The sequence below is a fragment of the Cololabis saira genome, chromosome 21, assembly GCF_033807715.1.
Source record: "Cololabis saira isolate AMF1-May2022 chromosome 21, fColSai1.1, whole genome shotgun sequence".
NCBI classification, from domain to species: Eukaryota; Metazoa; Chordata; class Actinopteri; order Beloniformes; family Belonidae; genus Cololabis; species Cololabis saira.
Window position 1 is genome coordinate 17,679,030 of NC_084607.1, and position 20,865 is coordinate 17,699,894.

At 38.9% G+C, this 20,865-nt stretch overlaps 2 protein-coding genes across 2 annotated transcripts; both read right to left on the minus strand.

Moving 5' to 3' along the window:
• Positions 1-6,702: 6,702 nt before the first annotated feature.
• Positions 6,703-10,422, minus strand: LOC133422110 (inward rectifier potassium channel 2-like). The gene is made up of 2 exons (XM_061712012.1): positions 10,288-10,422; positions 6,703-8,357 (listed from the first exon to the last, which is right to left on the minus strand). Exon 2 carries the CDS (start codon positions 8,113-8,115, stop codon positions 6,790-6,792), a length of 1,326 nt encoding a protein of 441 aa, XP_061567996.1. The 5' UTR covers positions 8,116-8,357; positions 10,288-10,422; the 3' UTR covers positions 6,703-6,789.
• Positions 10,423-10,946: 524 nt separating this feature from the next.
• On the minus strand, positions 10,947-17,747 carry LOC133421914 (inward rectifier potassium channel 16-like). The gene is made up of 2 exons (XM_061711713.1): positions 17,658-17,747; positions 10,947-12,805 (listed from the first exon to the last, which is right to left on the minus strand). Exon 2 carries the CDS (start codon positions 12,777-12,779, stop codon positions 11,640-11,642), a length of 1,140 nt encoding a protein of 379 aa, XP_061567697.1. The 5' UTR covers positions 12,780-12,805; positions 17,658-17,747; the 3' UTR covers positions 10,947-11,639.
• Positions 17,748-20,865: the final 3,118 nt, after the last annotated feature.

Consider the following 20,865-nt stretch of genomic DNA (forward strand, 5'->3'; position numbering starts at 1 on the left):
TGGACTAATGGAGTATTTGTATGAAAAGGGAGAGCTAAATGTGAACAATAAAGTAAATCAATAGACTAGCACGGCTCAAACGCACACGACTGCATGTGAGCTGCTACGCCGCCTGCATTTCCTGTTGTTGCTTGTGTGAGCAGTGAGAGTGAATAAATACATATTGTCTTTCAGCAGGGCAGGGGAATGGAAAAAGCCTGAATCCTGGCCAACATATTGTACCTGCTGGATTCTCCTCTTCCTCCCCTCAGTGTCATGAGACAGTCAGCTGTCGAAGATGTAGCCAAAATCAGTGTCAGCTGGTGTGTGTGTTTTGATGCATGTGTGTTTAGGGTCATTATAGTTTAAAAATTAAAACTAGTAGCAAAGAGAAATAATATTGTATTGTAACTAAGAAGAAAAATATCTGTGTTACTTTTAGATGATTTTTGAAAATATCATTTGTTATTTACTGTTTAATTGTTTCTTGCCGCTTTTAATGTTGATGTAAACCACTTTGAATTACCTTGTGTTGAATTGTGCTGTACAAATAAACTTGTCTTGCCTTGCTTTGCCTTTAGATGTCAAAAGTTGAAAATGCTTGAGAGAAAAAAAAACATCTCAGAAATTCAAGTGGTACACAGAATGATGTGCAGCATCAATTATTAATAAAATGCTGCCCGGTGAAAATTACAGAACAAATATGATTCAATTTACTGAGTGACGTATGGTATTCTTTGAAAAGTAGATAGTTATATTTGACAAACTGACTGCTGCTGCATGTAATGTTGGACTGGCTGACAATGAGGAACTCTAAATTAAACAAAAAAAAAAATAAGAATAAAATGATACAAAAAGTCCTGTTTCCAAGTGGTTAACTTAACTCCAGAAAGACAGAGTGCAACGTAGCGGTAAAGTATTATGATTGTTTAGTCTTGAATAAAATGCTAGACAATGTTGTACTTTTACTACTGATGACATTTACTGTTAATGACAAAGCAAGAAAGCAAAACTAAAGCCAGTTTTCTTTCCTTTTTTATCTAATTTTTAATCAAAACTGATGTAAAATTGATTAATCATAATCCATTTCTGAACGTAGCCATATGCAGCGCGGCAGCCTGTCAGTGTAGGATATCTGCATTTAAAAAGAAAAAGAAAAAAAAAGTAAAGCTTTGTTTTATATCTTCAACCAGCGGAAATAATTTTGATGTGTATTATGTCAAAAATACCTGCTGCTGCTCTATTTTGCAGCACACCATGACTCGTGGTGATCTATACACTCTATACACTCCTGTTATGCCTTTCTGCATAGATAATTCACGCAGCACTCTTTTCTGTGACCTCTGTTACCAACTTCCAAGCAAGTAGAGGCGTTTAACCACTACGTTACATCGGTCCGCTTCTGCATGTTTGACACAGCAGGATTGAACAAAGGCAGTAAGGTAGTTGTGAATCCGAGTCTTCATTTCTCGCCCCAAACATGAAATACTAAATCACCATAAGTCACTTAAAGGAACTGGTATATCCTGACCTGATAAAAGAGCATGTAGTATATCACTACATGACATTTATCTCTTACAAACAAGTTTTATTTGCTAGTTCCCATTTGTTGAATGCAACAATAGCACGTTTAACTAAGACATCTTGGCTTGTACCAAAGGCTTTTGCATGTTGTCAAAAAAAATCAAAAAATCTTAGAAATGCATCAAAACATTTGTATGTTTCTTGAACTGTATACTCCTTGCAAGTGTTTCGTCCCCATTTACAATCATTATGCCTATGAAAACAGAGGTCAAAGCCACCATCAACCACATGGCTCAGGTCTGTTTTGGTTTCAGACTCAGAAAGAGTCTCAGTTCCAGAAATATGGAGGCAGTAAGTTATTTTAACATTGTGATTATAAATCGAGAGGGTTTCCGCTGTTGCACTTTCTCTCCGTGTCATCACAAATCTTTCTTGGAAGTAGGAGCAGATGAGTGTAACAGAGATGCCACATCTGTCAGGTCGCTGGAATCAAAACCATTGTCATTATTTCTGAATGTATTCCAATATTTGTCCATCCTCCTTACACTCTTTATACTGTTCCGAGTCACAGTGCTGGCTGGAGCTCATCCCAGTTGACACAGGATGAGGTGGGGTGCACCCTTGACATTTTGCTAGTGCATTACAGGACACAGAGAGAAATGAGCATGCACGCGCACACCTACTGATATCACCTGCTCGCCTAATTTTACGGTCCTCGAAATGTGGAAGAGCACCAGAGCACCTAGGACTATGCCATTTAAAGATTGTAACAGGGACGCTGTTGCTGTGAGATGACACCAATGACCACTGTGCCGTCCTTTTTCAAGTTACTCACTTGATAACAGCATGTTTTCGAGTAAGGAATCTTACCATCTTGCCATCTTTTTTTTAATGTAGATGGCATGGAGTCACCACAGAGGCGGAGAACATCAACCTATCGCATTCTGACTAGTTGGATTGGAAAATGTGTCCTAGCAGGTATATCCAAACAGTTTAAAAGCAATTCATTAAGACTTACCTTTAGAAAACCAAGATGCAACAGACCATCTAAGAGAAATGTGACACGGATGGGACCCACATTTTATCTGTTATAATATTCTACATAAATATGTGCAAGAACGACTTAGTCCAGACTAACCATGCTTCCTGCTGAGCAATAAATATGCCTGTGATTTAAATACACTCTAAAATTATGTGTATAAACCAGCTCTGAATGACAGTCACTGAAATAAACCAGCACCGTGTCTTCTTTTACACACTTAAAAAGGTAGGAGGAGAAATGACACACTTCCACAAGTCATATATTTTATGTTTTATTAGATTATGCCGAGTTCTCAAACATGGAGTATATCAGAGGGTTTAATTTTTTTCTTTTTTTTTGTACAAGTTCTGAGCTATGGACTAACACCTTCCTAGCCAGACCAATTCATTTTAGAAAAGTGGTACCACTCCCATTCACAGCCATTTCCACTGGGACAGAACGTACCAAACGAGCCAAAGTGGGGTAGGGTTGACGCGACGTCATTATTCAAAACCAAGAAATTGCTAATAACATTTTGGATCAACAATTTTTACCACAAACAACTGCAGTATTCCAATTCCCCTGTACGCCATTTTGGATGTCTTTTGTTTATACTAGTGTGGTTGTCAGAGTGCCTACATCAAACGCTCAATTTATCTGATTGGTTGTGGGCCCATTAATTGCGTCCAGAGGCAGATACGTCTGCATCCATAGGTGCCCTTACCTAGAGGTCAAATCCAGAGGAAAGGAAGAAAAGTGGTGTGGAAATACAGAAATAAACACACAAACAAATCTGTCAAAATACCAAAAGATTTAAAAAAAGAGAAGAGCCATAAGTTCTGTTTTACATCCATGGTCTAGTTAAGGTGAATATTACTGATCAAAATATCAATTTAAAACCTCCACATATAAAAGTAGTCTATTAAGGAGTTGTCAAATAAAAATAAATATTAGAGGGGGAAAGTTATGAATAAAAACATCATATTGGAAGAAATAATTGTAATTCACAATAAATGTAAAATAAAACAAAAGTATAAAAATATTAATTCAAATATTGTATATACATGAATGTACATATAAACAGTCAAAATTAAAATAATAAGAAACTGCCTCATCAATATATATATATATATATATATATATATATATATATATATATATATATATATATATATATATATAATTCGGTTATTTTACCTCTGCCGTTCCAGATCAAGCTGTTTATGTTCACCTAATTAATGTGGAGGTCAAGCTGAGCAGTTAGTGGTTCACACGCCAGTTCAAAGGAATTTGCCAGACAGACGTCATCAACATCATCGACACGAGCTCGGCGTCCAACACTGGCACTCAATTTCGTTCAAGCGATGGATGCAGCATGCAACATGATGCCTTATTCACACAATTTTGGCAAAAATGCTTCAGAAAATCAGGGTGGAATAAGAGTGAAATTAAGAGATTTTACTTTTAAAGGAATCTAGAAATAGCTTAATTACAAGAATGGCCGAATTGAGTAAAATCTTCCAAGCAAAGTCCGATCCCCCCTCCCTTCTTTCAATAGAGAAATAGATTGCTACTCAGAATAAATTGAAATTTCTTTCTGAGAAAAAAAGACTGGACCCTCCCTTTTCTTCAAAATAAACATCCCAAACCAGAGCTTTGTAGAAATTTCATTGGTTAATGTGGAAAAAGCCCAGCGGCAGCAGCACCCCCTTCCTACATAGAAACAAATCAAATCAGAATGCTGTCTCCCTGCGGATGTGTCTGATCAATCTCTTACATTCTGATATGAACTATGCAGGACAGAATGTAGCAGTGGATGGACAATAACTAAATTTGCAAACACATGTCTCATAGTTCAAACATAAGTTCATCTGTAACAGAACAACATTGACTATATGCATTGATTAATAATATTTTATACATGTTAACTCTGAATTAAGGTGTCCGGTGAACACATGATGCAGCCTGCGTGACCTCGCTGGACTACTGGCTTGTTACACAACACTCCATACGGTCATATAGACACATTAACATCTGAAATCTATGGTTTTCCGATGACAACCTCAGAAAATATTCTAACATTTGGCTTTAATATCAGGATCATAGATTCTATACATGAACACTTTCCCGTAGGAAATTTTAAAGAGTATACTATTTTCTTAAATTGACTAAAAGTGGTTCAGAAAAGCAGACGAGGAGTTTTCTTTCTTTCTTTCTTTCTTTCTTTCTTTCTTTCTTTCTTTCTTTCTTTCTTTCTTTCTTTCTTTCTTTCTTTCTTTTTCTTCAACTGGCCTCATTGAAAATAACTTGAAGTTATGTTCGATTAATTATTTTTTCCCTATTACACCTTTAAAGTTAAAGGCCTGGAATTTAGGCCACATAAAAGTATCAGCATCTGTGTCACACACACGTCTCACTCTGCAGCTCTAGCTGTCCAATTATTTGGATCAAACTGCAAGTGGGACTTTTTTGTGGCACATAGATACGAAAAAAATACATGAAACATCTTTAACAAAAAGCTCACAATATAACAGTCAATAATGCATCATTCTTATGATAATTGTATTTGTGTGTTTTATTGAAAAAAGGGACATGAACAGTTTTCAACTATACAGTATTTGCAAAAGATTAAAAAAAAAAATCTGTACAGTCTGGTTTCTGCGGGAAGCTGGGAAGATGTAGTAGAAAAATAAAAGCCTAAAACAGAAGCACTGCAGTGCTCTGGCATCAACTGACATTATCCGAGCTTTACTGCATCATAATAACAGGTTCATCTTGAGTAAGATTAGAGTAAAATATATTCCATCCATTATAGTTTCTGATCGTGAGTGAAATAATAATTAGCTGATTAATTCCTGATCTTTAAAACCTGTTAAACTCCAGCCTATTTTTTAAATGCTTCTCTGCAGTAGGGTCCCCCAGTTGAGGGACCCTGGAGAGGAACGGGTTAATCATGTGAAACAACCTCGCCAGCCTTGGAATGGTGAACTGAGAGGGTTAACTAAGACATGTCCAAATTCTGTATATTTCATCTGCCAAGAACACTGCCTATACAAAGTAGACTATGTTAAAATCAATTCAAACAATTCAGTGTTTCAACCACTGTAAGATAAGGAACAAAAAACAACAAAACAATAAAAAAAAATCAGGTTTCAAATCAGCTAACAAATAAGTTAGAACTGTTTCATCTCAATTTACACATTTGGCTTTAGATTATAAAGCAATATCTGCTCATCTTGGGGGAAGAATTTTCTAATGAGGAAGATAGTGCACGGAAATTTTGGAAAACACACTTCACAGAATCATGCTCGGCTACGGCTAAAAATAACACTAAAAGCTGCATCTTCACTCTTGAAAATGGGGGGAAAAAAAACAACTAATACATTTTGGCTCCAAGATTTGTCTCTAAACATACAATATGTAACTTAGCAGCACTTGTCGTCAACATTCATAGCCTTGGCTCAGGGTCGAGCTCCCTGACTCTTTCTACCACTGAACAGTATTGCACATTAAAATACAACAGCCTGCAGCAGCTTATTGCTTCTTGTTCTTGTGTGATCTAATGCAGTGTGTGCTCAAAAGCCAAACCACCAGGGTACCTAAACAGGGACTAAGACGTTTGCTAAGGCACACGTTGCAAAAGATTCTGCGTGTAGACAAGATGATAGGTTGAGGAGCATAGTGTACTCACGCCACGATACCGACTCAGTTAAGAAGACTGAACAGACTTTGCTAAGAGACCAGCTCATTAACAAGCAATACTATATAGTTGTGTTGATGGTTTAGCTTATTATCCTTTAAAATAGTGTTTTTTATCTTTAAATATCTTTTTAGACTTTAGATTGGCATTCATAACAGCTCAGATGAAACTTTTTTTTTAATTCTAATTAATCACAATTCATTGTGACATTTATGCCAGAAAGACAGAGCTATTAACCTGGATACTTAATGCAAAAAGTGCAAATAAGGAACAAGTTTTTTTTTCTTTTTCTGAGCCCAAGTTACTATCCAACTAAAATATTGTAAATCAGATCCTCTGAGAAGATCGTCCGTGTTAATGCGTTGGCATGTAACCCGTTCTATCCCAGTAGTTCCATGCAAGCGTTCAACTCGTCACAATTTTCACCATAACTAATATACCTTTAGATTTCAGAGTTTCTGCATAGTGAATTATCACAATCGTTATCAAACCGTCATGCATCATTAAAATAGCGACTGGGACCAAAGTTAAAGCAAGCCTTAACATACCCTGTGTTTTTCTTCAGTCATATTTCTGATTCTGCTGTCAAAGGCGTTGACTCCAACGGTAAAGAGTCCAAGTTGCATTCAGAATCTGACACCAGATCTGTGTTTGTGTCCTCAAGTGCACCGACCTCAGGATCTGTCATCAAATGTGTCTCATCCTCCTCAAACTCATCGTCCATGTCAACTTTTTCAAGTGCCACCTCGTTCTCGTAACAAAAGGAGTTTCTCAGGCTGGAAGCGTTGGACTTCTTCTCGGCCAGTTCCTTGGCGCTACAACTGGGTGTGCTGGGGACCTCGTAGGTGTTGTCGAAGCGGGAGTAGTCCACTTTGTAGTAGTTCTTTTCTTCAAAGAGCACTGGCTCAAAACGATGACCCCAGAGGATCTCGCCAGCCACATAAGAGCTCCGGCACTGGGTCGTCATGGCTGTTGCCTCAACCATGCCCTCTAGGATCACCACAATCTCAAAGTCTGACGTTTCCATATCGCGTTTGTTCATCTCGTAGAACGGGCTGTCCTCATCAATCTCATGCACAATAGTAATAGGAGACACCAAGAAGATTCTGTCGATGCCAGTATCGAAGCCTACATCAATGTCAACCTGATCCAAAGGGATGAACTCTCCCTCTGCAGTGGTGCGGGACTTGAGGAGCTGGGCCCTGACATGGGCCTCCACTAGATGACTCTTCCTCAGGTTCCCCACTCGCCACATCAGGCAAAGTTTACCGTCTCTCATGGCCACTGTGGCATAATAGCTGAACACCAGGGTCTCGTTCCTCTTCTTGGGCTTTGCCATCTTGGCCATGACTGCTCCAATAATAAACGCATCAATGATGCAGCCCACGATGCTTTGGAATACCACCATAAATACCGCGATGGGGCATTTCTCTGTGACGTAGCGATAACCATAGCCGATTGTGGTTTGGGTCTCAACTGAGAACAAAAAGGCAGCGGTGAAGCTGTCCACATTGGAAACACACATTTGATCGTCATTTTCCAAGTCTCCATAAGAGAGGGCCACTAACCAGAAGACCAAGCCAAAAAACAACCAGGACAAGAGGAAAGACAGGCAGAATATGAGAACCATCCAACGCCAGCGAATGTCCACACAGGTGGTGAAGATATCTGCCAGGTAACGCTGGCCTTTCTCACTCATGTTGATAAACTGCACATTGCAGTGCCCATCCTTCCGAACAAAGCGGCTCTGATGCTGGTGCTCCGCGTGCCCCTTGTTGACATTGCCGTTTCCGTAGCCATTTGGGACGGCAATGTTCGCCAGCTTCATGCCATCTTCTTCAGAGGACACAATGCTGTAACGGTGGCTTCGCACACTCCCCATCACTTCCATTTGGGGGGGCTGAGCCACTTCTGCTTTGGAAAACAGTCTAAGTTTTTGGTAGAAGCGTTGGAGAAACAGTTTTGAATGTTCCGGTGGACAAACTCAAGCAGAAAATGTGGACCTCAGGACTAGGTCCTATGAGGGGAGGGGATGAGGATGATGGACCTGCTTCTCTGGCAGTGCGGTGCACCGTTGGTGAGGGCGGCTCACTCCTCTCCGACGCTTACTTTGAACCTCATCAGTGAAATGGGCTGTGTAAATCACAGAGAGAAAAACAGTTTTAAAGTAATTGGCAGGAACCAGAGCTAATATCCGTGTATGTGGGTGTGTAGTTACATGCTGTCTTAATAATGCAGTGGACACTACAAATTAGCAGCATCGTTCTCGCTTATGTACTCTGTATTCAGAGCAGTCAAAGAGCATGGTAAATGTATTACATTACCAGTGACAGGTTTAAAAATTAATTTGAACTGCTTGGGTGGCTGATTTGTCAATGTAAGTCATAATTTGATGCGTCATTAGGAGCTGAGTCATATTACAGTTCATCTTAGACCAATGAGTCCCTGGAACAAATATGCAGCACAGGTAACAACTCTGTCTGCAGATGCACCACAAGCATTAGGTTGGATATATTTAAGAAACATACAGCATATTCTGTTGATGCCATTTGGTTTAATCTAAAATTGCATGTCATTGCTTTGTTTTTTGTATTTTTTTTTTCAGTTACATACAAACTATTATTAACAAACCAGTAACCTTGCATTATATGTAACAGAGCAACAAGGACAGCCGAATTAGAAGAGGTATTGACTTGGTGTATGTGGCATGAGAGGTCCATTAAAATACAACACCACAGGCAACAAATGGCTACCATCGCCCTCATATGCTCCGACAGAACCAAGATAACCCTGGTTCTATTTCTCAAATGTTTTCACCTGAGTTAGTGCTATGGTATTAAATCACAAACCATGTAAACTTATGTGACTGTTCTCATGTTGTTCCCATAATAATTCATTCAAATGTAATAGTGCTGCACAGATTTGATGAGTAAATCTCTAACCTGCGTGTATTCATGTCTTGTCTTCTAAATTGTATGCTGTTTTCTGGTTTTAAATTTAGTAAACCATTCTGAAAATTTTAAAAGGTCATAGATGTGCAGGTTGCCCTTCATCAGCTTTGTTTGTCTGAGTTAATGATGTCACTGCTCGATCGACTGGAAACATTAGCACTGCTGGGATTATGGGACTTAATTTATCGACAGATGAAAGAGTGATTTTAAGGAAAAAAATAATTAAATAAAGCAGACTATTACTTTATATTTAAGTGACAAACATGTGGCAGTGAAAACTTAAGATTTAAGCAAACAATAACAAGTTCATCATATCTGCATGTTGATCTGCAGTCAACCTTTCTTTTGTGAGGATTTTATGTAGTCCAGCGCAGCTTTAAACAAGCTCACAACGGTGCACAGGTGACCCTCTGTGCAAAGGATATCTCTAACTTCTGAGATTTACACTGCATATGTCCCCACCTCTCTAGTTTCAGCGCAGTCTACTTTCCTGCACCATGTCACTTATGGCTGCAGATTCCTGCATGGTGACAGATAAAGGCTTGCAATGTCTGTGCAACTTGTGCTTGTTTTGCATGAGTTCGCAATAAGAGCCAGCAGCTCAGGCAGATGGAAAGTGGTTACATAAAGCATGCTCTATTTTTTATTTCCAAAATCAATACCTATGGCCTGGCTAATCATTCAGCAGAGGATATCTTTGATTAAAAGCTTTTAAACCATTTTTTAAATTTGAAATTAGATGCATTTATGAGTAATTTTGATTCTCTATTTTCTTTTCATATTGGTGTTATTCATTGATTTTCTATTCTTTTTATCCTTAATCTGCACGGCCAAGGCAGTATTTAAAAAGGTAAAAAGTCATGCACAAACATCATGAGCAACAGAGTTTACCCAAATTACGTGATTATAAAGATTAGTAATAATGGAAGTAATAATAATTAGAGAAAAAGTGTGATGTCTTAAGGAGTAGCCTATATGAGACTGGATTTTTTGTATGTACATATAATTTCTGATCACATAATATAACAATTTATTTTTTTAATTGAGGCCACACATTTTATCTGCACAATAATACACTTCTGAAAGACTGAAAGAGACAGCATTACACCTACCTGTTGGCGCCTGCGCAGCCAATCTGATTTTCTCTTCTTTTAAGTCCAATTCGTACAAGAGATGCACAGTTTGTTTCCTGTGCTGGTTTGTTTCCCTGCTTTCCCGTCTGAAGCCGTAATTTCTGCCATTACCCTGTCCTGCGACACTGAAGAAGATAGTTGTGGTTGCAGAGACGGACTTTAAAAGCACGTGTGCCCAGCTCCGCCCCTGATGCAGAGGACGGCCAATGGAGAGCTGCTGCGCCTGTTTCAGGCTCTGAGTCCAGAAATAGTTTCTTTTATATCAACAGTTTGAGCGGGAGACGGATTGATTCGGTGTGGCCATGAAAACATGATGCTTAATTTAGAAACAAGTATGCAGCGGCAGAAGCCATCTGAATCCGAGCTGCAGCAGTCACATGTGTAAAATTGATTGAATGGATAACCTACAAATGAGTTGTCTTTTTTTGTTTCCTTTTTTTTTAATGCAACTAAAGTAAAAGAAAACAAGCGCAAAAAACAACAACACCAAACAAACGAAAAAAGCCTGAGGGTGTAGCAGGCTGCTCTGACCGCTGTCTGACTTTCACTGCCTCGAGTGTTATACTGTACGGACACACGAGGGCAGTATAGAGTTAAGTGCTGGCAATAAGGTCACTATCAGTGTCAGACCAAAAAACGAATTTTTCAAGCTTTATTGAACTTACACACATATATACAAATATTAATTATACACATATTTACAGTCACATATAAACATATTTGTATGACCTCAACTTGTCATACCATTACTACAAAGTAGCCCAATTTGGACAGCCATTATGCATCGTATGAGGAGGGTCTAGTAAGGTTCTTGGGTAAAACTAAAAAGGTGGGAACTATACCAAGACTGACATCCACCTTGATCCTTTCAGTTGTTGCAGTTGCATTGTAGGAGCCTTTTTATAGCGAGATAATTATTTAACAGTCTCGGTTGTGATGCAGTGGTTTTGTGACAGTTCCGACGGAGCATTAAAACAAATGAAGGAACAAAAGTAAAGCATGATAAAATCAACAGAAGTTGTGATGGTTGATGCATATACCGCCATTTATGGCCGTGATAAATAAGAAGACTGAAACTCAAAGGGACCATAGATTCATTGCCAGTCAGCAATGAGTTAACACCATGCAGCATGCAGCATGCAGCAGCAGATTTTGGATGGGCTGCAACTTAGGTACCTGCTTAATGCAGGGGGTTTGTCTCTGCCAGGTACAATTTCCCAAAATGTTTTGCTGTGGGGTGGATCCTGGTAATGGAAAAATTTGTCAATAGTTGAGCCCCTATGGAAATACCCTGGACCCCATAAATGGGCATCTGCCAGATCTGTGCACTACTACAAACTGGTTTGTATCATCACCTCCTCAGTAATTTCAAGATTCACCTGGCAAGTGTGCCCATTTTCCTTGACTGGTGCTAATTGTGCTCTTCCTCCAGCATGACGTCTCGTTCTATCATATGTCTCTGCGCTGAGCATGGGCACCGGCACCCATATGATCTCATTAAATAGAGAATAGTCCACTTTGTAGTGCTTCTTTCCCACTTTTAGCATGTCCTGGAAGCGTTGACCCCAGCGGATGTCTGCTGCTGTGTAGGAGGTGCGTGTCTGGTGCAGCATCCCCGTGGAGTCTCCAGTGTAGGTGAAAGAGACCACCAGCTCAAAGTCCTCCTCCAGCAGGTCATGGGGGCCCAAGTTATAAAGGGGACTCCCCGCCTCCAATTTGTGAATAATCATGGCTGGAGTGGCAAGGACAACATCCTGGTCCTGAATCTCCAGATCCTCATATGATATCACAATGGAGTCCATTGGCCCCTTTACATACCGGACTAACTGAGCCCTGGCGACCCCCTCTAGAATGTGATTCCCCCTGAAGTCCCCAAGACGCCATGCCAGACATAAACATCCATTTCGTAGGTTGACCACGGCACATTTGCTGAAACCCACTGTTTGAGCTCTCTTGCGAGCAGATGCCATCTTAGCCACAATAATGCCAATGACAATGGTGTCAAGAAGGGAGCTAAATACACTTTGAACTGTTACCACAATGATAGCAACAATACAGTTCTCAGTCATTCCTCTGTTGCCATAACCAATAGTGGCCTGGGTCTCCATTGAATACAAAAAAGCTCCAGTAAATCCTCGCACGTTTTCCACACAGGGTTCATTATGTATGTTGCTAATATCTCCATTGACATGAGCTATGAGCCAATAAACAAGACCAAAAAAGAGCCAGGAGAGTATGTAAGACAGGGAAAAGTTGAGCAACACGACCCTCCAGCGGGTCTCTACAAGAGTGGTGAAGATGTCCATTAAATATGTGCTCCAGTCTCCTGGGGCCTTTTTGAACACCACCTGGAACCTGCCATCTTTCTGCATGTAGAGGAGCCGTTTCCCTTCTTTTCCATCTGGCTTGCTCAGCGTATGGACTGTGGTGTAGCAGGTGTCAATGATCTGCTCGTCCCTTTCTGTGCTCATTTTGATGAAGACTATCCTCCAGTCTCCTGTGGAAAGACAGAAAGGTAAGATGGAAATGCAGAGCTCAATGTCAGTCGTATTGTATTTTTGAAGATGAACAGCGTTGTATAGTTCTCACTGCAAGTGACTAAACTGTAAAGGTTCAACAGGCTTGTTTGTCCAGTGGCACCCTTCATGTTTGAGCAACCAGCCAAGGTCACACGGAGCCTTTGGCTTTAGTAGAAAATGTCTCGAGGAGCACTGAGCTTAGCTTGTGGAGGTGTAACTTAACATCCACTAGTTAGTAGAGAGAAGTTCAAAAAAAGGTAATTATAAAAACTCTACAAATTGTATATTCAAGATTCAAGCTGACATCACTTGTGGTCAGAAAAGGGATTTTGTAAACACAATGAAATTAATTTAATCATTCATATAAATCAGCATAAACATACTTGCACATTTAAACTTTGTTTTTTTCAATTCTTACAAAATGAAATAAAAGACAAGAAACTGTTGTGGGTATTATACTTTAAAACAAGCGTAATAAAGCTGTTAAGTGCAAACAATATTTCTGTGTTCAATCAGTGCTTGTGTGAGTTATCTCCAAGTAGTGTTGGTTTTCCACCAACAGTCCAAACATATTACAACACAACAAAGGAATACAATCCAGCTACGTTAACATAGTACATGTTCAAGCAGCCGCAGGTAGCCAGGGCAGCTCAATTACCCCTCAGGGACAAATAAAGTTTTATTGAATTGAATATAGTTGAATTGAATTTATTTGAATTGAATTGATAGAGTTATGTATCATCTGCATAGCAGTGATATGAAATGTGTGAATTAATCATTTGGCCCAGAGAGGTGGTGTATATGACAAAGACTAGAAGCCCAAGTATCAAGCCTTGGGGCATCCTCAGGGACAGGTGATGTAATGACGAAGTTTTCCCCTGCAATGTCACTTTAAAGAATGCAGTAAGGTAGGAAGATAACCAAGAATACACTGATCCTGAGATATCCACGTTTCAGAGTATAGATAGCAGTATATTGTGGTTAACTGCATCAAAGGCTGCAGATAGGTCAAAACGTGTATGTTCAGTTAGTGTGCTGAGTTGTGTTATTGATTAATTTTGTTAAATACTATTTTTTATGTTTTTTTTTAATTTGTTTATTGTTTTCTAAAACATAACCTTTTGTGAGATGTGATGATATATATATACATATACCCGATGAGGTTATTTAACATAAATATATGGACGACGCAGGGGCGCGTGAACTGTCCGATGCGATTTGCCTCCGCGAAGTAATGTACACCTCAAAGGGCATTATCCCGCTTATACCACGGTCACTTACCAAAAAACATAAATGTTAAATCAGTTATTCATGCTTTAATGTGTTTTCAGTTGAAATCATTAGTTTTATAACAAGCCACAGCTGAGCGGCTGAGTGGACTATTTAATCTCTCGTCTGCAGCCGTTGTAACCTGGTAAGTTACAAAGTTTTTTTAACAAGCCATAACTCAGTTTCCTTGGTAACACCTGAGGGTTTGACTAATACCTGGAACAATCACTACCGTCCCATACGATCCTTATGCAATGGACACAGTGTTGACTTCTCCAGTAACTAGGACAGACCTGAGATACGACTTAGCAACGGGAGATATTCTAGTCCGCTCAGCTCCGCTCGGCTATGGTATGGCCTCTTTTCTCTCCTCTTCTGCATCCCAGTCATCAAAATTGTTTAAATTGTTCACCAAATAAATTAAAAGAAATTACAAATCACTCATGTCGCTGTCCTGCGGTAGCCGGCTCTTCTTCTCTGAATCTCTGTTGCCGTGGTTACCACCTGGCAGTTGATCCTGCGCAATGATATTAAAGTTATCAGGCAATTTGACCGAACTTGTTTTCTAGGTGTAGGTTATCACTTTTAATGTACACCTGACATCCAATCAGAATCGAGTATTCACACAGACCATGGTATAAATATATATATATATATATATATACACACACACACACACTGTATATTGTAAAACAGCATTGTTAGTGGAGCTGAAGTAATCTCTATCTGAGGACAAGCTGTTGTGTGATCGTTGTGTTGTGTAGGGGATGTACAGTGTTGTCTCCCATATTAAGCAACTTATTAGCAGTATTCTTTTTTTGTATCATCAGTTTTAGAAGCATTCATCCTTCTTTATCAGCTTAGTTTGAATCATTGAGTCTGGCACTGAGGCTGCTGCCCCATCAGGCTGCAGATGAATTTGCACTCTCCAGCACAGACTTTTAGAAGATGCATTATCAAGCTGCGGACACTAAAGGACCAATATACATTATGTACTTTCCCCAGTTGTGGACAGCATCAGTGTTGAATTTCCAGTCCAGTTTGTTGTCCACATGAACACACGTGCTTGAACTCCACCGCAACCAGGACTTATTCTCTGAGTATTTTTAGATTTTTCTCCTGAAATCCTCAGCCATCACATTTGTATTGTTCAAATTTAAGATGGCACAATTATTCCCATACCATGCCATCAGTTTCCCATCCTCAGCTTCCTATTATTGCATTTAATGTAGCTTAAATTGTCTTACTTTTAGAAATATTAAATGTTTCGCCAAAGTGTTTATTGAATTCTGTTTTCCTTCTCAGTTTTGTTCTATTTTGCCACTTCAGCCATTTCAACCTTTTGTGCTTTGTCCTCCATGTCATGCCTTTCTTATGCAGAAAAGTGCACCGCTTTAGTGTGACAGCTGCCTGGTAACTCTCACAGAGAACTGCTCTGTCTCTTCTCTTTACTTCAAACTTTGGTGAGTCATATTTATTCCCGTCAACCTCACTGTTTAGCTTAACTGGATGGCACAAAATTGTCCCAATAGTTTCAGTATCTCTGACAAGATTAACTGAGGCTTTGGGTCAGTAAAATCGATTTCCAACTATGGAGAACCTTGTTTATTAATCCGTTTGGCTTAAATATTTAGTTTTATATTCCAGCAAAATCAATCATTTCCAAATGTGACCCTATATACTGTCAAAAACAGAACACAGGGCCATTTTGGGGTCTTACAGAACAGAGAGTACTTGTCAGTTAATTAGGCGCAATCTTATCATTAGTTTTGTACAGTTATTAATGTGTTTATTTCCTGATGAGGGTAAATCATTAGCCTCCAGCCCTGGTATCAGGTATCACCTCCAAATGTAACCTCATATGTTAAAAGTTAACCAACCTACCCTCTTTTTGGAAAAACATACAACACAAGCCATGAAAATTATATCTTTAATAATCTGCCCACTCACTGATCAATAGTAAGCCATGGCCTTTCTGTCAGCCAGTCAAGAGTTTTTACAGCTTAATTGAGACAAATGAGAACACGTAGCTAATGTTTTATCTTGGTTTATGATAAATGCCTTATCAGGAGTTTTAATTTTATACATCTTGTAGTTTAATTATACATTCAAACTGTCAGTAAAAGCACTGCACCTTTCAGTCTGATAAAAGTCAGAACAGTATATATTTTTATTACAGTAATAGTGGGTCATTCTGGGAAGGCCTATCATGCCAGTAAATACAAGTTTCAAAAGTATGGATTTTTTCCTTTTACATTTTTTTTCGGGGTGACATGCAATAAACTTCACCTCTCCAACCCTGACAAAAGGCAGCTGCCAGCAGAGTCTGCAGTGTAGTGACACTTTCAACCCCTCCTGCCTCTTTGTAAGGGTCATTGAACGTGTCAAAGTTGTGCATTATCAGTTTTGTAACACTGCATGTAATGCAAAAGTCAATCTGGTCTTTGAAGGGACACACGTCAGTGTTCCTTCAAAGTAAATCTAAACAAAAATGTTGATATGTTCTCTGACCCAAAATGATGTGATTCTAATCACTATTTATCACAAGTATAGATTCAAAGGCAGTGTTTTTGAAAATCCAGAAAAATGTTCCTTTTCTCCACATAGTTCATTAATACGTTTTCTTTTTCTAAATCATGCTATCTATAGTACAAACATGTCATTGATGTAAAAAGAAGAAAAATACTTAATATACATCTTCTAACTGAATTCAGATGCAGAATATTGTCACTAAATAGTCAAGCATCTACCATTCGGCAACAAGAATTGAATAAATACTGTCATGCAAGCGCATGAAACCAAGCAAATCAATATTTGAAATCGAACTTTGAAGGACTGGATGACGGAAGTGGCTGGTAAGCTGTGTGCGTGTTTTCAAAATTGCCGGTTAGAAAGTAGTCTTTTCTCATGCACAGTCATACATTCTCTCCTGAAATAGCTCATAGTATCACTGCAGCAGAATGTGCAGAAAAAGAGTAGATTAAGCTGCATTTCCAGAAGAATAATACTTAACCTTGAAGCTGCATAGCTTTATGTGTGTGGACAAGGGCAATCAGGTAGATCAAAAGGTTAGAAAGGCCAAACTGCCCAGCCCAAAGCTCGTGTTTTACACACAAACAAGAGAGGGATTAGCAAGTATAACCTTGGCTGTTGAAGTGTAATGGTTTAAAGTTATGCAAAATTCACCTTGTCCCTTTTTTTCATTGTCTACAAATCATTGAAAATTTGCCTCGTCGTTCCCATTTCTAGTGATTTTCTGCAGTGATTTTTTTTCATAAGTTCACAAATGATTTTTAATATGATATCGTTATATTTTTACATGGTTCTCCCTCTTAGAGAGGATTACGTTAACAGCTGCTGTGTCACGTTTTGTGTTGAATTCTTGAGTTGTGAGTTTTTAATGTCAACTTTAGTTTAATAGTACATTATATATTTAAGCATGATTCATTAGCAATTTTCTCAAAAAAATATAATTTACACTTACACTTATTTCCTTATAATTAACCTCTCATGCTAGTCTGACTAGACCAAAAAGACCAATGATTTGAAAGAGTAACTTACTTGCGGAATTGAAATTGCATTGATTCAAACGTCCATCAATTCTGCAGAGCTGTGAAAGAATGTGTTGTCCAAGTTAAAGTTACCTGAAGAACATTGTTGGGGGCTGGCTTGCTCCTGAGGCAAAGTCCTATATAGCTCTGCAGAAATCACTCCCCCATGAAACCTCATTGGACAATCCTGACGTTTTATGACCTCTGGAATATTTTAGAGTTTTGTTGAGACACAAACAATCAAATGTCCTCTACCTGTTTGTTCCATGATGACGAAGCAAAAGTTGTGAAATCTAAGTAGTCTTCCACAAGATAATAAATGTTGAGAAATACAATATTTGTTACAGTATATAAAGGATATTCAGGAGGCTATTTTTACATGTGTTATTGGTGTTTCTCCAAACTTCCGTCATTCTTTAGTTAGGAAGTTAACCTTTGCTCCATCAGGTGAACAGGTCGTCACTGGCACAATGATTTTCTTTGTCTTAATCACCGGTATCTACAATTTAGTTCTGATAAGAGAAGATCACTCCAGAACCGCCAGGGCACTCTAACTTTTAAAACTCGTTTATGGCATAAGATACTTACAAAGGGGTCAAAAATACCAAAACAACCTTGTTGATGTTCTAAAAATAGATCCCAAGCCAATCTTTTGTGTGAAGACTACTTGAATCATTATTGCGTTTGTCAGAATATGTGTGAAGACAGAGATAAGTGAAATTCCTCTGAGAGATAACCTGGGAGGAAGAGTGCATCACTTACAGGAAGCAGCTGTACGATGAATATGTCAAAAATACAAATAGAAAGTACAACACTTCCTCCTCTACTTTCTCTCATTTGGATTGAACAATAGTGTAAGGATTAAGCTGGGGAATGATGCAACAATGGCATCTGATGAGTGTGAATGCATTGACAGTGACTACGTTTACATGCAGTCAAAATTCGGGTTATTGCTAATATTCCGGTTACTGAAACATTGGGAATATTCCGTTTACATGCGTGAGCAAACAGGTTTATCCCTGTATACATGGTAATTAATCATTTGGGATATCTGGATCAAACCAGCGACGCAGGGAGAACGTCATGACGCAATTTCCGTCATTTCCGCTTCTTCTTCCTGTATCCAAATTCAAAACCAATCCTGCTTCGTGCAACTTTTCGCTCACCTTCTTGTAAATCTCGCTATCCCGGTGCTTTCTACCTTCTACAAATTGCCAAAATGTTCATATCCTTCATTACATTTATAAAATAATTTGTCTCCTCCTCACTCCGAAAGTGTGGCGTGGTCTTGTGTTTCTCCATGTTTATAAGAACTTCCTGGACTCAAAAGATTGCTTGCTCTGCAAAGTCCTGTTCCTTTTGATGGGGATCTCCCGTTTGGCATTTACACGACTGAATATTCGGGTTTTAAAAGGAGTAACCCAGGGCTCATATTCGGGTTTTTAAAAACCCGAATATGAGCCAATTCGGGTTATTCAAAGGGGTGATTGGTGTTTACATGGCCGTGCAAAACCGGGTTATTGCTAATATTCGGACATGCAGTCAAGGGTTATTGACTGCATGTAAACGCATTGATTCACACGCAGGCTTTAGACTTTAAGACATTGTTCTGGTTCGTGATGGATGGCAGAGAAGCCACTTCTCTCTAAGAAAACCCTCCAAGACAGACTGGCATTTTGCAGGAAATATACAAAACTGGACGGCACAAACATGGTATAAAGCTACTTTCTGAAATGAAGCCTCCCCTTCCAGCCGTCTGGGTAATGTGGAATAATAATTGTCTGCATGAAAAAAAGGTGAAGGTGTCCATGCGTTCTGTATCAAGCCAGTGAGATATTCTGAAACCATACATGTTTGGTTTGGTTGTTGATGTTCAGTTACAGTCTTCCAGGTTTCTCCCGACAATCAAATTGGGTGAGGATGTGTGCATTTTCCAGTTTAATGGAGCACCGTGTCACAAGACAAAACAGATAACAAAGTCGCTCACATATAACGGAATTTAGGTTTAGGATTCATGACCAGGAAACTCCCTAGATCAGTGGTTCTCAACCTTTTTTCAGTGATGTACCCCCTGTGAAATATTTTTTTCAGCCAAGTACCCCCTAACCAGCGCAAAGCACTTTTGGTTGTAAAAAAAAAAGACCTAAAACAGAGCACTGTGCCGTCAGTAACTGATTTATTAAACATAAAAATATTGCTGCTACGCTTCAACCACGACTCCATCGTTGGTCCAAGTGATTGACAGGTGAAGCCAGGTGGCATTTGACAGGTTAGGTGGAACCATCCTGGTGTGGGGGATACTCTGCGGTTTTAGGATAATAAGTTGAATAGCCTACTCCTGAAGATAAAATTAATTTTATGAATTTAGACTTATATTTTCCTCAATTATTTATGAAATATTTATTTTTAAAGGATTTTTGCATGGATGCTACTTTTTAAATATATGTATATTTTAAAATCTCACATACCCCCTGGAGTGCCTTCACGTACCCCTATTTGAGAACCACTGCCCTAGATCTAAATCCCACTGAGAACCTGTGGTCAACACTCAAAATATGGCTTTAAAAGCAGAAAATTGCAAGTTGTGATCAGCTTTTTTTAAATTTTTATAAATAAAGCCTCTGAAACTTAGCAAATACATGTTCTATGCTTCTTGAAAGATTAAAACAGCTGGGTTTGCAGAAAGAAAAAAATATATATCGGTCTCAAATCTTTCAGCCACGGCTACACAATCACATAGTTCTCGGGCAATAAATTCATTTATTGATTGATTTAAACGTCCTTCATTTATCAGATACAGAACTGAAACAAAACAGAAGAAAATGCTTTTAATATTCAGGAGTGGAAAAGAGTTTGCGAACTGAACATAACGCTTCAACATAAAACAAGCAGCTATATGCTGTCAGTCATGAGTGTTTGTGTACGTGCCTGTACAGGTGCACGTGATTGAGAGAGGTTGTGTAGGAGAATTTTAGCACCAGTTTAAAAAAAAATGCATGTCATGTGCTCAGAGTGGAAAACATAAAGAAATAACTTAGTTCCTGCTTATAAACATCTGATTAAAGCGGGCACAACATTTCTCAGGACGAAGGCATCGTTCATTCTGTTTGCTCAAAGGTTTTTGTTTCAGAGTAACTCGGGAATGTGACATTTTAAACTCTGATGTTGGGTTCCGACGAGGAGTACAGACAACTGTGAGAGAATATTTGAAACGTGAC